General features: G+C 36.0%; 1 protein-coding gene across 2 annotated transcripts in view; it reads right to left on the reverse strand.

Annotated features, from left to right (window-relative positions):
• The window catches only part of LOC123318930 (C3 and PZP-like alpha-2-macroglobulin domain-containing protein 8), a 1,198,665-nt gene that overhangs the window by 344,390 nt on the left and 835,081 nt on the right, over nucleotides 1-19,194 (reverse strand). For both annotated transcript variants that reach the window (XM_044905716.1, XM_044905717.1), the window contains one exon: nucleotides 51-206. In XM_044905716.1, the coding sequence (XP_044761651.1) occupies nucleotides 51-206 (156 nt within the window). The remainder of the gene's footprint in view (nucleotides 1-50; nucleotides 207-19,194) is intronic.

Below are 19,194 nucleotides of genomic sequence, written 5' to 3' on the forward strand. Positions count from 1 at the left end.
TTGGGATTTCATGAATTTGTAGCAGAGCATTCTCATCCTAAAAATCTCACCATTTGCACAAAAGTAAGCACTCTCAGTGTCAGTTTGAACTAATCCTTCTGGATGAACGTTGACAGTAGCTGATCTAATTACCGCGCCAGTGATTGTAGTATTCACAGATCTTGCAGAACCTTCGCATGAGGAACTCGTGTAGCCGTTGATCTCGACTGAAAAAAATTAACATTTGCATTAAACAGACCATTTCGTATCATCGTGATAATTCATTTGTGGGGTTACCAATCTGGAAATGAATTATTTTCCCAGAATTTTATCGAGTTCTATCGACTTGAAAATGAGTACTTGACATTAAAATAAACTTCTGAATCCTCTCAAAAATTCTGAGCGTGGCTTGACACGTAGTTTCCGAGTCGAAAAGTTTAATGATATTTTTTTTACGTTTATATACTCCTACATATGTCTTTCTATCGGTAGCCAAGAGTTTTCTCATACAGCTGAACTGAAAAATTCACCATGTACATACATGGTTGTGCATGTAGACGTCTTTGTCTCTGCTCTTCGTTTAGGTAGTGAATTCGGTGGTTAGAAGTTGATAAATTTAATCGAGTTTTTTCAGCGGAATGCCAACTATACGAGGTATGAATATTCACATAGTTTATTGAAAATTATGCCTTCTCTACTTGTGATTTTTTTCGAGTAGTAGTGGTTCTTTGCTTCCGTTGTTGTTTTCATTTCTCCTACTATTACGCAGCGCCTGTGCGAATTCCCCCGCTTACAGTGTTCGTTCAATGACGCGGTACTCGATGCACCGCTTAGGATAACCAGTTCTTATACTGAGTTGGAGGAGGAATATAGCATGATTCAAATTGATTCGCGCTCAGATAACGAAATATCGCCGAGGATTAAACTTCACACATTCATTTGTGGTTTCTGATAAAAGAAAATCCTAATATTATTTCTCCGTATACTATACGATTTTTAGACTGTATTTTGTTTCCCCTTTTCACCTTTGTTGGAATACCTTACTTAACCCTGGCCTTCCTGTCTTTGTTGAGGTTGAAGTCTCCCTGAACGGCCACAGTGGAGTGAAGACTTGTGTCCCTTGTTCAGTTTTTCCTTCATTACAAACCAACTAACGGGGGGAAGAGAAAAATTACTGAGGATATAACAATTATCAACGTTTGGCGTTCTGATATCCTATGTTGTGATTGCTCTTTTTTCTTCTCGCCTTTTGGAACTTCAGATTCGGTAAATAATACATCTTATAGTTATTTCAATTTCTGAGAGAGGAGGGGGAGAGAACTTGATGATGCCGAACGATGAAATAGAGGAGGTCACGCTTGGGAAACTCTTAGAGGAAATCCGTGATAGCAAACAGGAGGTAAAAGCTAGCATTTCCGCATCAGATTCGAGATTATGTTTAGATATACAAACATTAAAAAAAAAACGGATTTCTGGAGGAGGAGAATGCACTGTTAAGGAGCAGACTGGAAGAAATGGAACGCTTGAGCAGGAAAAAAAATCTGATGATTTTCGGTCTTCGAGTTAGGTCTGAGTTGAATGCTGAGGTTATCTGTGAAGGGATAAACCGTCTATTGGGCATACGAATCGAATTATCGGAGGTTAGTGACTGTTACAGTCTTGGCAATAAGGAAAATAGCCCTATCAAAATGGAGTTTGTTTTATATCGGACCAAAAAACTCATTATTGCACACGTTAAGCGGCTCAAGGGCACGGAAATAACATTATCAAACGATTTGACACCTCAACAGCGTATGGAAAATGAAAAATTAAGGTGGTTTTTGAGAAAGGCCAGAGCAATCAGAAAAGTCATACATAAAAGGAAATAAACTTGTTATTGGAGGTAGTGTATACGGGTTAGAGGACTCGGACTGTTCGGAGGGGGAGAGTGGACTGAACAGCGCTCCGATTACACCCACAACTGAGTGCTCTGTGGGCACAATGGAATTTTAAGACGATCCATCGACCTCTGAAGAAGTCACAGATAAAATAAAATTGCCTACCCTTCACTCTATAACACATAAAAAAAAAGGTTATAAAAAAGAAGAACTCACCAAATAAAAATATTAGGGGTATGAAACTACAGCTCAAGTGTGTGGCAAATGGGAGTGGCCAACTCTAGTTGGTGAAATTGAGCAGTAAAAGAAATAATAATAAAAAAGTGAACAAAAAATATACCGGGTGTCCCAGAGATTTTAGGCCAGCAGATATCTCAGTTACCTGCGGAAAAAAAATTGAAAAAAATACTTGTCGTAGGAGACCATACGCTCTTTCATGCAGCATAGCAAAATCCACCCCCTGACAAACAACCCCTGAGAAACAACCCCTAACTTTTGTTTTTCAAATGGCACCCCCATGTTTGTTTGGCTCCAACTGACAGCTCTTTTTAATTCTCAATCAATGATATATCATAATATGTAGTTGTAAAGACAATCACTCGATAAAATTGAATTCGTTAGTGGGTACTGTTAATTGGACTGATCGAATTAGAATTTGAACATTTGAAAAACGAAAGTGAGGGGTGGTTTCTCGGGGGTTGTTTGTCAGGGGGTGGATTTTGCTATGCTGCATGAAAGAGCGTATGGTCTCCTACGACAAGTATTTTTTTCAATTTTTTTTTTCCGCAGGTAACTGAGATATTTGCTGGCCTAAAAGCTCTGGGACACCACGTATATAAACGAAAACTAAGTACAAATTTTTCATATAGGTGGAAATATAGAGAGAGAGAGAAATTAACTTCATTGATAATAATAAATCATCAAATGGCTATCGACCGAAGTCTTCCTGCCAATTACATTTATAATTTATCAATTGTATCCATTGTATATAAAAAAAAAAGTTATTCCAATGATATCAGATGTTCATAAATTGGTAGTGCTGGTAGTTTGGCCTTTGGTGGGCTCTCTGTGTCATATTGGTGCAGTAGTGGTGTTATTATAGTCTTATTAGTAATCCCCTTGATGAATTTTTTGCTCTGTTCCCGCAATCTTGACAATATAGGCTCTATTTCTGTTGTTTCATACAAAAGTTGATTTGGTGGATTGTGTAACGGATTGTTAGGGTGTCTGATCTTAGTAATTTCTCTCAAGCAAGTTCTTTCAGCCACTTCGAGATTTTTGAGAGTAGTTTCAGAAGTGTTCTGAAAGATTGTATGTCCATACTCTAGAAGGGGCCTGCATATCATTTTATATATCGTACTAGCCGTTTTCACATTGATGCCCAAATTTTTGTATGTGAGCGATCTGAAGTGTCCGGCTCTAGTGATTGCTGCTGTCTTTTGGGATTTTATGTGTGCCTTGAAGCTAAGTTTATTGTCTATGAGCATTCCTAGGTATCTGCAATTATTTGTGGGACGTATTATGTTGTTGTCTACTTCTATATGGGAGTGGGTCCTGATTTGATGGTTGAATATTATCAGCTTTGATTTTGATGGGTTTGGACTTATACTCCAGCGTCGCATCCATGCAACTGTCACGTCTGTAAGTTGTTGGAGTTTTTCGATACATTGCTTTGCTGTGTTATAATGGGTTATTAGTGCTGTATCGTCTGCGAATTGTAACATATATGCTTGCTTGTCTATGTGATGTTCTCCTGGGCTTCCATTGTCGTATATGTCATAGCAGTATAGATTGTGTAGGATTGGAGATTGTTGTGGTGGGTGGAAATATATATGCGTAGGTATTGTGTATGTGTGAATTGTATTTGCGGAAAATAGAAATGGATTGCTTTGTAAGAGATTTTCAAAATGAGGATTATGATACCGTTGTTATCGAAGACATGAGTGAGCTGGATTCTATGAGTATACATAAAGAATTCAAAATTATGCAAATGAATATTCGTAGCATGCAGAAGAACTTCAGCGAGTTCGAAATATTTTTGCAGAATACGTCAGCTAATTTCGATATAATCGTGTTGACTGAGACTTTTCAGTTAGAGGATCCCAGAGTATTCACTCTGATCGGATACCAGCAAATATATAATGAGAGAAAAAACAACAAAAATGACGGAACTCTTGTGTATGTGAAAAATAATATTCATTTCAATCATCACACTGTTAATCTAGGAAACATAAAAGCACTGGAAGTAGATGTTCAATATCGAAGAAAGTCACTCAAAATTACAGCTATATATAGATCGCCGCATTGTAACATCGCGGACTTCAACGACGAATTGCTAAATTATCTGGACAGGGAAAAGAAATGTGTAAAACATGTTATCACAGGTAATATGAATATCAATTTATTGGCAAATGACTACTATACCGAAGAATATAAAAATATTCTCTGCTCCTTTGGTTTTACATCTCTAATTAATAAATACACAAGTCCAGATAGCCGAACATGCCTAGATCATTTTTTTGTTAAAGGGATGCTTCCGGAAAGTTCAACTGTAAATGGGATTATTCTGCAGAAATTGATAACGGATCACTATCCAACATTCTTATACACCAATCTGCAAATAAGTGAAGCAATCAATGAGAAAAATCATACAAAAAGATACATCGAATATAATAAATTGAGAAATTCGCTGAAGCATGAAACTTGGCAAGATATCTATGTATGTCAAGACATAAATGAAATAACCGGGAAATTCATTCAAACTTTGAGAAGGTATATAGAGCATTATACAACCACAATTAATATAAAAAAGAAGGAACGTATTAGGAAAGACTGGATGACTCCTTCATTATTGAATGAAATAGATAAAAAACAAAAAATTTACAGTAAATTGAGAAAGGAGCCCGGAAACATAAAACTGAAAACTGAATACACGGAATATAAAAAACACATAAGAAAACTTATATATGGGGCTAAACAGAAATATTTTCAGAAGTGTATAAAACAAAATCAAAGTGAATCGAGAGCTTTATGGGATTGTGTCGGAAACCTAACTAATAATACAAAAATCGAAAGAAATATAAGATACATTCGTAACAATGATAATTTGATGATTGACGATGATCAGGAAAAGTGTGAACTTTTCGAAACCTATGCTAGTAAACTGACCGAGCCGAAAAATTTCATAGAAGTAAATATTCAAAGAGATAACACCTTTTTTCTGTTTCCAACTGATTCAGTTGAAATAGAGAAGATCATAAACAGTCTCAAAACTCGAAAATCGGCTGGTTATGATGCGGAAACATTGAAAAGCATAAAAGAAGAAATATCAACCCCCCTTGCTTACATAATAAACAACTGTTTCGACAAGGGACGTTTCCCGGATATACTTAAAATGGGACTAGTGAAACCTGTGTTCAAAGGAGGTGATAAAACTCGGATTAAAAACTATAGACCGATAAGTTTAATATCAAATATCGCCAAGATCCTAGAAAAACTGATACAAGTCCGCATGGAAACATTTATTGTCAGACATCAGTTATTATCAAGGAATCAGTTCGGATTTCGCAAGGGAATATCAACGGAAGACGCGATAAAAAAGGTAACAGATATCATCTACAGTAATGTCGATAAAAATATACTATCGTTGGCAGTAGTAATAGATTTAGCGAAAGCTTTCGACACAGTCAGCTATGAAAAACTACTTGAAAAACTTGCCAATTATGGATTCCGCGGGAAGATGTACGACCTCATTCAGAGTTACCTATCTGATCGAACTCAGATGGCATCTTTGAACGGAAAATGTAGTAAACATGGAAAACTGATCTTTGGTGTTCCGCAGGGTAAGATTTTGGGGCCCCTTTTGTTCAATCTCTACACTAACGGCTTACTCAAATTGAACAGCACAGGTGAGGTTATTGGCTTCGCAGATGATACAATAGCTCTGTATGATGGTGAAACATGGGAGGAAGTGAAGCAAGAGGCAACGGATGATTTGAAGATATTGTCGAAATGGCTTCAATTGAATAAACTCACGGTAAACTCCGAGAAGACCAAGTACCTAACATTCTCCTCAAACGAAACAGGGCAGCCAAATCTGGGAGTTCTACAGATAAATAATAAATTGCACATTCCAGCCACGCAATCCACAAAATATCTGGGCATTTTCATCGATCAGCATCTAAAATGGGATGAACATATGTCTTGCCTTACAAAAAAACTAAGAGGAATTCTATATAGATTCAGTTATATATGAAAATCAATAAGTTCTGTGAAACACATTCCTATTCTTCACTCTGCGTTGGTCCAATCACAGCTGTCATATGGGGTAATGGGATGTGGTGGTGTTTTTGATGTGCACAAAAAAAGTGTTGACATTATTCAGAAGTGTATTCTGAAAATAATGTATGGAAAAAAATTACATTTCCAAGTTCCACCATCTACGAGATTTCTAAAGCACTAGATGTTAGACAGATATATGCCCAACAAATAATTTTGAAGGTTTAGCAGAATAAAATACCAGTGAGACTAAAGGAACACAAATACACTACTAGAGCAAAATAAATAAATTATGAAACAATAAGAGTTACGAAGAGAATTGGTCAGAGATGTAGTTCATATATTGCTTCAAGAATTTACTCCATTGTGCTGAAGACGTTGAGGGAGACCCGAAATGAAACAAAATTCAAAAAAGGAAGAAAAGTATGGCTGGCTGGGGGAGACCGAGCTAGGATCCATAAAATGATAAACTCGAATTAAATAAATTTCAGTGTGTGAATGAATACCTACTCCATTGAGTAGGATCACAACAGATCTTGGACAACGAAGACTACATAACTTGGATGTATTACCGATTGGGACATTATGATAACGATGAGGATGATGAAGCTCCGACAGAGACAAAGAATACTGAAGGAGGCACAATGGGGATATTTGAATAATTTTTTTGTTTATATTCAGTATATAGGTATTTAAAAATATTATTCGAGTTGAATAGGCTGGACACAGTTATCATTAGGATAACTCTACAGTTTGTTTTAGAGTTTATAAGGTTTACAGATGAACTCTCTTATTATTATTATTATTTCTGACCTATCATAATTTTCATTAACAGAGCAAAAAACGCCTCGAAGAGATAATCCAATGGAAATTCTCCGAAAATTCTGCCTAATCTCTGAGAACCTGGAAATCATTTTGTAATCAAATGTAGACGACATGAATTGTAAGGTGAAAAACTATTATTCCCAACTTTACCAGAATGCGTAAAAAACATGAGGTTGGGTGATAACAACGTTTAGAAATATTTGTTCATACCAAATGAAATAAAGGAAAAAGAAACACTCTCACCACGATCCATATCAAAAACTTGATACATTTTTCATTTCCAATTTCATTGATTTCAAAGGAACATCATGTAAACTATGTCAATATAAATTTAACCATATCTTTGAGGTTTGACTAGAGGAGAATTAAATCCTAGATTAGTTCTCCGATAAAGTATGTTGAATACATCGGTTCGCCTAGTTACATATGAACATATATTTGAATTTATCATCGACAGTAACTTAAATCAATATATTCATCCAATAATTCAAATATAAACATAATATCAATTTTGCTCCTTCAAATATTTAACTGCATAAAATGACATTGTCTTTGGATAATTGAATAGTTACTTTTAATTACAGGCCTACCAGTTTTACATTAGATATAGCTCAGGAATTCATTTGATTACTCTGAACCTTATATTATGCATTTAGCGTATATTTAATTCCACGCAACACAAAGTATGGTGAAAAGAAATCAAGGAAGGATCGTGCGTTGTCAAAATGTTTGCAGTTTCTCAAAATAAAACCCACAATTTTGGGATGATCGCTGATTATAGAGTTAATGTGGTCACAAGAACTCAACATTTCCTCGATTAAAATTCATAGGTTCATTAAGAAACATTGATGAATAATTTATTGTAATGATATACAAAGCCAACCAATTCAAGTCATCCTGAACTTTATCATAGTCACTTGAGTACTACGACTTACCAAATTTGAGATCGTTAGAGTAAATTAGTATGGAGGTGTAATTGAAACATTTTATTGTATCTCACGATCCTCTCAAATATTTGTCACGAAATCATTTTAATAATACAATCCGAACAATTTCAACGAATGCCCTGCATATTTCAAACTTTAGTCTGAAACTTGTCCTGTATTTCATGACGGTAGGACATCAACTTCGTTTGTCTCGTTCATTTCATGTCATAAATGTAATGTGAATGTTATTTCAGTCCAGCCTGATGATGGCATATGCCGATATCGATAGCTGAAAATAAACAATAGAATAAAACCAGTGTGTGAATTTACTCCATATACTATATTTTATTATATCATTGATGAAGAGACCGAAAGGAATTGGCCCCAATTGGTGGATGATTTCTCGGATATTCACCACTCTTTTCCCCAACGTAAATATAAAAAATCCTCAGATGAGTAGATTGGATAAAAAACAACTAGACCGATTAATTACATTGCCCATCAAGGAAAATCTGCCGATACTTATGAGACACCACAGAAAATTGCGAAATATCGAAAAGTTCGAGAATGTTTACATAGGGCCCGATCAAACTGTGAGACAGAAAGAATATTTCACGACTGTGCGGCAAGATTTGAATAACAGACAAGGAAAGGGAGAAAAAGATATTGTGGTGAAGTATAGGAATGGATGCTGAACCATTATCAAGAAAAAAAAAACTTTCAAACTCATCCAACATGCAGTCTAAAAATATTTCCAGCAGCAACGTTCGCAGACTTCACTACCAAAACTGTAGAGGATTAAACACCAATATTTATTTTTCCAAAATATATTGAGTTTAGACACAGTGTTGTAGCCATAACGGAAAGTTGGTTAACGAATAATGTTCATAATAATGAACTTTTTCTTCAAAACTATGTTGTTTACTGCAAAGATCGAAGTACAGGTGTTCGTGGGGTAGGATTTTGTTGGGAGTTAATGGTGATGATTATGTACATCCCTCACAAAGAATGAATGAATGAATAAAACAACATCCCTCCCAATATTTCTCTAGATGTGTATGATGAATTTTTGAAGTTTTTTGAAAATAATTTGGAGATGGCCAGGGTGACAATTGTGGGTGACTCCGTACCAGTTTGACGGACCGTTTCGTCAGTTTTTTTGAATTTTGTAACATAAAATGATATAATGAAAAACCTAACAATAGACTACTTGAATGAGTTTTATCATCAGATGAAATAAATTTTCAAGTGCAAAATGCATAGCTAGCGCTATGCCCACGTACTGTCAAAAATTTCTATTCTAATTCCAAAAGGTATGACTTTAAAAAGTTGAATGTGCAGGACTTTTCTCAACTCTTACATAGGGTGGACTGGAAGCAACAGTTGGGTAATGTCAAAAATGTGGATCATGCTCCTAATATTTTTAATGATATTGTTCAAGAAATTAATGCTAAATGTATTCCATTGAAAAAAACTCGTACTTATTCTAATAATTTGATTCAAGAAATTAAAAATAAAGATCATTACTTCACATTGTATGAAAAATGCAAATCACATTTTCATCTTGAACGCTTCAAATATTCATGACATTCTGTTAAATCTGGTATTCGGGCTTCTTAAAGGGAGTTTGTTCAGAAATCTGAAAATTATGTGAAAAGGGATCCATGTATTATAGTTTTTGGAAATTTAAAAATTCAAAGAGAAGCGAAGCGTATCTCGACTACCTGGTTAAATGTTTTTTAGATAAAAAGCCTTCAAGGCTCCTAAAGATATTGTTGACTTTGAATTTTAAAGATGTGTATCCTAACAGTAGTTTGAACTGTAATGCAAATATTGGACCTCGGGAGGTTGTAAATTCGAATCAAATTCTGCATTTGAGAAATATTTCTGAAGACTTGATTATATCAGTGTCGCAAAAACTGAAGAACAAATTGACTGTTGGTCGGGATGGTATTCTAATTAAGGTTATGAAGTCAGGAAAGAGATCGGAAATTACTGATTATCGGCCAATTACCATAATTTCAGTTTTTTCTAAATTAATCGAAATAATTTTTTGTGACTCAATTTAAAACGATGTTCCGACTTAAATATCCGATTATCAGCACGGTTTTGTGAAGTCTCACAGATCATCTGCAATTCGTCGAATATGAGGGGGTAAAGTCGTTTGAATTTATGGCAAATTCAGGAGTTCCCCAAGGATATAATTTAGGACCGCTTTTATTCCTCATATTCAAATGATATATATGATATAAAATATTCCAGAAAGCTTCTTTTTCCTGATGACTTGAAAATATTCAGGGTAATAAAGAGTCTTTTGGATTGTTACTTGTTGCAGAGAGATCTAGAGAGACAGAGCGAATGGTGTGAGACTAACGGTCTCAATTTGAACTTTATAGTGTAAGGTGATTACTTATACAAAAAAGATAACCGCCATTGATTTCAACTATTACTTGGACAATGTTTAATTGACAAGAGTTACTGAATCGAGGGATTTGGGGGTTTTATTCAATTAAAAGCTCACATTTTCGTCGCATATTAGCAGTATTACCGCTAATGCAATGAAAGTTTCCGTTTCGTCCTTCATTATTTTAAAGAGTTTTCCTCCTTTGAAGCGATCTCCCCTGTATATCAGTCCCTGGTGAAGAGTATGCTGACGTACTGTAGCTCAGTATGGAATCCGTCTCAAGTGAAGTATTGAGGCAGTGCAGAGGAAGTTTCTCAAATTCGCATTTTTTCGAAGACATGGATTTATTATCCTATGAGAAACAACAATTATGATCATCTTTAAGACGAATTTGAATATGTTCCACTCAGGAAGATCCGAGAAATTAATGATAATGGCGCATATTGAATACAAGCCGATGGTTTTGAGACAGAGGCCAGTCTCCAGTCATCGTCCGCCCAAGATTGTTGTAGATATATTATAAATAAGAAGCCGTTTTTGATTCCAAGACCCGATACATAAATACAGTCCACTACACTACTCTTACAGTGTGCAGGGCTAGAAGTCCAAAACGTATACGTTACACTTCCAGCGTCCAAAGACACTACCTCGAAAAACCAATACGATATAGCAAGGATCGCTTTGGATAGTTACTTAAGTCCAAAAACTAATACAGTTTACGAAAGTTGCATATTTCGTAGTACTAAACAAGTACAGGGAAAGTCGATGAAGCAATTCATAACAAAATTTAAGGAACAAGGGAAAAACTGCAATTACATCGATTTATACGATCCAGATAGAGAGCAAGTAATCGAGAAATCGTCCGAACTGAGAAGAAAATTCCTGGAGAAGAGTAAGATTGTTGTAATGGTAACAAAATAATTATTAGTTATCCCCACTTGATTGTTATTCTATGATGATTCTGTTCTATGATTGTATGTACAGATGAGCAGATGTCGAGATAATAAAAAAGTCAGTCTTTATGCAGCAACAGGTGTGCTTTATTGGGTTATGGGCCCAGTCTCAAATTTTTCGAAGATATTCTAGGTTTCTCGGACAGTGAATTGTAAATTCATAAAAACTGTTCAAAAGCTTTGTATATTCGTTTTCCGACTATATTTAGGATCGTATTTTCGTATCTTTGTGACTTTCAATCAGTTAACACGTGGACAGTGCGCGTACTATTTCAATATGGCAGGAAGTTACATCGTTAACGTGCCTAAACTGAAAGGACGCGAAAACTATAATGAGTCGGCGTTTACAGCCAAAAATATTTCTTGATATTAGAAGGTGTAGACATTCATAAATTGGAGTCACCTGACTCGGAAGATTCTGACAGTGAAAAAAAAGCGAAAGCTAAGTTGATCATGGCGATTGATTAATCGATTTTTGTGCATATCAAGAATGAGCAAACAGTGCGAGGTGTGTGGAATCGTTTGAAAGCCCTTTATGATGATTCCGGTTTCACACGACGCATAAGTCTACTTCGTCAGCTAATTTCAATCCGCCTGGAAGATTGTGAAACAAATTCTTCATTAAGATGTCATTGAGTGAAGATGTATCAAGCAGACGGGCTCCGAGTCCATGTGTTACCGAGTATTCAGAAAATATTTGCGATTACTGCAATCGTAAAGTTGGTGAATTTGTACGATGTATCAAAAGTGTAATGGTATATTTCACTCTTCATGTTTAAAAAAAGCAGCTGGCAAAGAAAATACATCCTGCCATCACGTTGCATCTGAGGATGGTGAAATGCACGATGAAATTTCGACAAAGATGGAAAACAAGATGCTTCGCATTGAAATTGATTATCTACAATCACTTCTAGAAGAAACAAGGAGTAAGAATATAATTTCGATTGGCAATAAATATCTCTTGAAGGAAAAGATATCAAATATTGAAGATCAAATAGGAACAGGTAATAATATAGTGAAAAAAAAACGTAAACATGCAAAAAAAGATATCCTATTCTACTTCCGGCAATGTTTTATCCTATTCTATGGGAAAGTAAAATCATAATAAGGAACTGGCGCAAAATCTACGACCGCAGGTGTCATCGGATTGTCACAGAGTAGTTGTAAACAACCAGTCCACTGACGATATATCAATTGAGGTTGGAAATCTGGGGAAATCTAAACAAAAGCAAGGAAATTGGAATGAAGTTGTTGAAACCACGAAAAATAACCAATCGAAAACGACAAGCGATAGATATAGAGAATGGCATACTGTTACTAGAAAAAAGAAAAGTAAGCATTTCAATAAAATCATATGTACTGGCACCAAGTCTGGTGAAACATCACTACAGGGAGCAATTTCAGCGGTGGGAAAAGCGTCTGCAGGGTCTTGAAGATGTAAAAAAAAATCGTCAGGTGAACATACTCGAGCGTGTCAGATTAAGATACTGTATATGCATCTAACAGTTTGCGCGGTGGGACTGGCCGTGCGGAGTTGGAAATGGTAAAAAAAATTATGTGTTCCAGCGTGTCAGATTTTTGGAGGATATGTTAATTGGACCCAAAAGAAACTACTCTTCAAGGGACTGACAATTTGGACGTGACGCAAGGTCACAGTGGTCCTTTGAAAATGTAAGTAATGTAAGTCAAAATGTAAGTACTTGTACATACTCGAGCGTGTCAGATTTTCATACAGATGGTTAATGTTGGTGTTGTAGACGTGTTGACCCATTAATCTGACACTAATCAGGGGGGTTTTCTTAATCTGACACTTTGAAGATGATAAAAATCACTTTTTCTCGAATATTTCCCTCCATGTACCTCTAATAGTTTCTGTATTCATTATGAAAGTTGTAGATAATAAAATTCTACACAACTTTTGTCCGAAGCAATTTTACATACTCTCAACCGTTCTCGAATTAGAGGGCGATAAGGGCGAGAAGCTTAGCCACACATGCGAAAGGGCAATGTCAATAAAGAATCCCAGTCTAATCTACAATTGTCAAAATGACAAGTTATTTCTATGATGACAATTTCGAAATTAGTCACGGAAATTTTAGTGTTGTCTGTGACTGAACCTTAGAATGTACTATTTTCCAACGAGTGAATTTTCGCTTCAGCATGTATCACTAAACACCTCGCACTAATCGCCATATATCTCAAAAAAATTTGAACGTAGAAAAAATTGCTCGGGACAAAATTTGTAGATAATATTATGCTCTACAACTTTTATAATGCGAAAAAGATCTGAAGCCCAGGGAAGGATATAATTCAAAAAAACTGTACAGCAAGCTGTATTTTAAATACAGTAGTCACTATGCAGAAACTGTACAGTAAGCTGCACTTTAAATGCAGTAGTCGATGTGCTCAAACTGTACAGTAAGCTGCACTTTGAATGCAACACTGTGCAAAAACTGTATGACAGCAAGCTGTACTTTGTAATATGCAGTAGTCACTGTGCAAAACCTGACCAGCAAGCTGCACTTTGTGTGCAGCAGTCATTGTGCAGTAACTATATCGAAACTTGCGAAAAAATATGAGTTTCCCTAGATATAAACAAAATATCGATTCTGCAAATAAGAAATTCCCAATTTCACTTGATATAATCCATATTTTGGTAATGAAATTTGTCTTCAGTTATTGAATTGTATATATATTTATGAAATGTCTCTTAAACCTTCATAATCGAATTTTAATATTCTTTCAACTCCTTGAAGAAAATTTATGTTTAAGTTTCAGGAATTCCTATCAATTATTATTCTAGATTCTATTATTTTCGTTAGTCGGTATACTTCAATGAAAAATTGATAAAATCGAACAAAACTTTCATTCATGGAATATAATATTGAATAGAATATATACTTATATACGGAATAATAAGATATAAATGAAATTAAAATTATCAGAAGCCTAGAATATATGAATGTGAGTGATCGATCGTGAGTTGGGTTGCCTGACTCCGGTTTGTCAGGCGCCGACGAAAGAAAAACTTTGTCGTCTGTCAGTCACGACAATATAAGTCGTATCATCGCCGGACGCGCCGAAATCGATCTCGCAAAAGCCTAAATTCTTCTATTCTATCTTCTTATATATCGCCGAAATCATCGCATCATATATATATCAGCTCTATATATTGAGTGAATAAAAGTAATATTGAGCAACTTTAAGTGAAGTGCCGTGTATCCTTCATCTATCGTGCCAAGGAAGCTAAGTGCAGAAGGAGGGTTGGTTCCGTGTTTCCCTTCCCTTAGGAACCCCCTTTCTGATACCAGACCAGTGGAGATTCATCTGAGTTTCGACTTCACCCAGTTAGGGTAGGTAGGAGCATTTTCACTTGTTCAGTTGCTCAATATCTGAAGTTGATCGCATACTCATTTGCGATTAATTAGTGAGTCTTTATTCAGTTTCCTCTCGCTGTAAGCATCTGGTACCTCTCTCGTACATGTTTCTCCACCATGTTTCAATAGTCCCCTCTGCAGGTTATGAATCCATTATCACAACAAAAAACAGAGTAAAGTGAGTCTGTTCAATTATTCACACAGTTCACTAATTTTGCACACACAATTCACTTAATCAACAAATCTTTACTCTCTATCCAAATCTGATCTAAAGCCCGTTTGCAACAGCCGAGAATTCTCTAGAGAATTTACACGAAAATTCATGCGCCGTGAATTATTTGCCGTTACATAAGCACTTTCGGTAGAATTCTCCAGTCCAGTTGCAAACAAAATAATCTATGCCGTTTTCTTGCGAGAATTTTGTAGATAATTCTCCGGAGAATTCTCGGCTGTTGCAAACGGGCTTAAGGCCCGGTACTTTCACGTGCGAATAAATAAATTTATTCGCATTTATTAAGTCTTATTCGTAAGATTAGTAAAAATGCAGTCTTTTCACTTTCAGATAGTGTTATTCATCGAATAAATCTGTCATTGAAACTTAATTAGAAGAGTTTATTTGCCATAGATCGAATGTCGGTACGTCATTATTGGTTGAATAAAATTTATTCGAAGGTGAAAGTACCGGGCCTAAAACAATATGGCCAACGCCCAACGTTAAACGTTCCAACTTCCAACAGAGGACAGACCTTTATTGACATAATCGCCAATAACGTACTCTACCGATCGTACCTTCCTACACTGGACGCATTGCAGCATTACAGAAACTGTGCAGTTACTGTATATCAATTACTGCATTTTCAGACTTCAAAATTGAAAAATGGAGAATCATCATTGTTGAATTTTTGCAATAACAGTATATCAAATACTGCATTTTTGAAATGAAGAATTGTGAATACAGAAACTGTGCAGTATCAGATATACAGGAGTATATCAGATATACAGGAGTATATCAGATATACAGGAGTATATCTGATACTGCGTTTTTAAAATGCAGAATTATCAATACAGAAACTGTGCGGTCACTGCATATCAAAAACTGCATTCTTAAAATGCAGTTCATCAATACAGAAAATGTGCAGTAACTGTATATAAAATACTGCAATACTGCAGAGACTTTGTCAGCTGCTGCTACAGTGTTTTGTAGATTGGTGCCGTCAGAACAGCATAATGATCAACATCAGCAAAACTCAATGCATACACTTCAAAAACAAAAATGTAGAGCTAAATAAATTAACAATACCAGACCAGAATCTGAAGAGGTGCTCGCATGTACATTATGTCTGCAAAAAATAAACAGTTCCTTCCATGCCGTTAGTCGAGTTAAAAATATGATTCCCTTACCGTTACTAATTAATGTGTACTACAGTCTTGTGTACAGCTACATCTCTTATAATATAATGTTATGGGGTAACTCGACCGATGTTTGTAGAGTGTTCATAGCTCAAAAACGTGTTTTACGCATGATTTTCAACATCGCACCTAAAAGTCCTTGTAGGCCTTATTTCAAAGCTCACAATATTTTAACTGTTGCATCGATCTTCATCTTCAGGTGCCTCTTGTATGCTAAAGAGAACGAAAACCGCTTTGCCAAAGTGTCAGTATTTCATGACTACAACAATAGGAATGAAACAATAATGTCATTCCCAAAACATAGAACGACTAAATTTGAAATGTCTCCCCTGTATTAATGTGTAACCCTTTTTAACCATCTTCCAAAAAGAATGCAATTTCCCAGTTTCAGGGGGTTTAAGATATCAGTCAAAGACAAACTCAATTTTGCTGACAAATTGTAATTACAAATTGTTTGACTTGTCCTATACATTTTGAATGTAAAAAATTAATAAATGACTTTAGCCTTGCGGCTTTCACACTCCTCTCCAGAGGAAAATTCACTTATCCCAGATATCTCAGACATCAAAAGGTTTAAGCTCTGTTGGAGCCCTTTCCAGGTTTTCGGGCTCGTGGTGGTGGTCGGGTTCGGGTCGCTCCTCGGCTCCCTCCTGTAGCTTGAATTCCTACTCCACTCGCACTTCCTGTTGGAGCAGACGGTGTTCCTCTGAATTTCCCATGTTCTTGCGTACAGTTCTCGCCGTTCCCAGCAGTACTGCCTTCTGCATGACTCTATAGATATTTTCGTCCAGCTGAAGTTACCTCAAGTTCTCTAGTAGTTTCTTCGGTATCAGGCCTGTAGATGATATGGCAATACGGATGGTCTTGACATCTTTCAGCTTCCACTGTCCCCTGGTTTGCTCCTCGAGATCTCTGTACTTTGAAATTTTCTCAGTGTGCCTATCTAGAAGATTGTTATTATTTGGAATCGCCACATCGATAAATAGTGCTCTGTCCTCATCCTTATTGAGCAATATAGATAAGGTATATGATAACGGCCAAGATGTTGTTAATGCGTTCGGTGAATATTTCGCAGGTGTTTTTGATGATCCCAATAAACCGATCATCTATAAAAATAACAGAAACACGACTAATTTCGATAACATCAACATTGATTTTATTCGGAGGGAGGTTATATTGAAAAAGATTAGAGAGCTAAAACTCGATAAGGGACCTGGACCGGATTCAATTCATCCTGTATTTATAAAATCTTGTGCCAATTTTCTAGACTTGCCGCTGCAGATGATTTTCAATCAGTCTATTCTCACCGGAATTTTTCCCAGTAAATGGAAAATTGCTAAAATTACTCCTGTTCATAAAGGTGGTAAAACAGATATTGTGTCCAATTACCGACCGGTCTCTGTTCTGAGTCATTTTGGGAAAATATTTGAGTCAATCATAGCAGACTTTCTTTTTCGATCACTAGGAGGGAAGCTCAACGTGAAGCAGCATGGATTTTTTAAGGGAAGGTCAGTTCTTACTAACTTGGCCACATATGTTGATTTCATCTCAAAAAATCTGGATCAGGGTACTCAGGTGGATGCTGTGTATACGGACTTCGCCAAGGCCTTCGATAAGGTTCATCACAGAACATTGTTAGGCATATTAGCAGATTTTGGGGTTTCAGGGAATCTATTGCTGTGGATTGAATCTTACTTGTCGGATAGATGTCAGTATGTTGTAGTGGACGCATTCTCGTCCACAGTTCACGAGGTCACATCAGGAGTGGTACAAGGATCGCATTTGGGTCCACTTCTTTTTAATGTTTTTATCGATGATGTGTCAACTTGTTTTTTTCATGTTTATTTCGAAATCTATGCTGACGATCTCAAAATGTATAGGTCGATTGTAAGTTTGGATGATGTCACTGGATTTCGAGAGGATCTTGACAGGTTTTCTGTATTCTGCTCCAAACGATATTCAACACTCAATATTGGGAAATGTAAGCATATAAGATTTACTAAAAATACTAACGTTATGGTATTTCCCCTACACATTGATGGAGTAGTTGTGGAGGAGGTGAGATGTGTGAGGGACCTCGGAGTGTTTCTTGATCCGAAGCTGTCATTCGAATTTCACAAAGACAGTGTAGTCTCTAAGAGTTTTGAGATGCAAAGTTTTGTTTTGAGGATTTATAAGGCCTTCAAAAATGTGGAAACAGTTAAGACTCTATAATTCAGCTACGTACGTAGCAATTTGGAATATGTAACACCGATTTGGAGTCCCTTCTTTCATAAATACATCGATAAATTGGAAAAAGTACAAAGTAAATTCACAAAAAGTTTGCTTTACCGTTATGGTAGTAGACAAGACTACGCTTATGAATATAGACTTCAATTGTATAAAATGATGAGCCTGGAAAATAGAAGAGTAATGTTCGATCAAATATTTTTGTATTGTATTGTGAATGATTGGTATGCTTTCCCGTTGATAGAGAATATTCATTTTAATGCACGCTCTTTCAGTGGTCGTCGAAGACACTTATTTTTTGTACAACAGGCTAGGACCTCTCTTTATTATAACTCCATTTATTTGAGAATAACTCGTTTTTACAATTGGCATGTTGGCGAAATTGATTTGTTTAATTCGTCCTTGTACGAATTCAAGCGGAGACTGATGCAGTATTTGTCAAAATATTGAAATTGGGTAGTTAATTTTTTATATATGGTGCTAGTATAGATCTTCATTTCATATTTATATTACCATGTTTCACGATATTGTTGATTTTATGATTTTATTTGTAGTGTTATTGGGTTTATCCTGTTGGGGTTCCAGTTATGTAAATAAATAAAATAAATAAATATGAGGTCTGGTCTATTGTGGGTTATTTTCCAGTCTGTGAGAACCGTGGGATCCCAGTATAGCTTGTGATGTTCATTTTCCAATACAGCATCCGCATGGTAATTGTAATAAGGAACCTTTTTCGAACTTAGAAGTTGGTGTTTTAGTGCCAATTCTTGGTGAAGAATCTTGGCAACGGCATCATGTCTATTTTTGTACTCCGTGCCCGCGAACTTCTGACATCCCCCGGTGATGTGCTGCATAGTTTCATGTGTCGCACAGCCATAATGACAGCTATCATCCGCCACTCAGGCATCCTTGGCGATATGTTTCAACATAAATTAT

The sequence above is a fragment of the Coccinella septempunctata genome, chromosome 8 (genome assembly GCF_907165205.1).
Source record: "Coccinella septempunctata chromosome 8, icCocSept1.1, whole genome shotgun sequence".
NCBI classification, from domain to species: Eukaryota; Metazoa; Arthropoda; class Insecta; order Coleoptera; family Coccinellidae; genus Coccinella; species Coccinella septempunctata.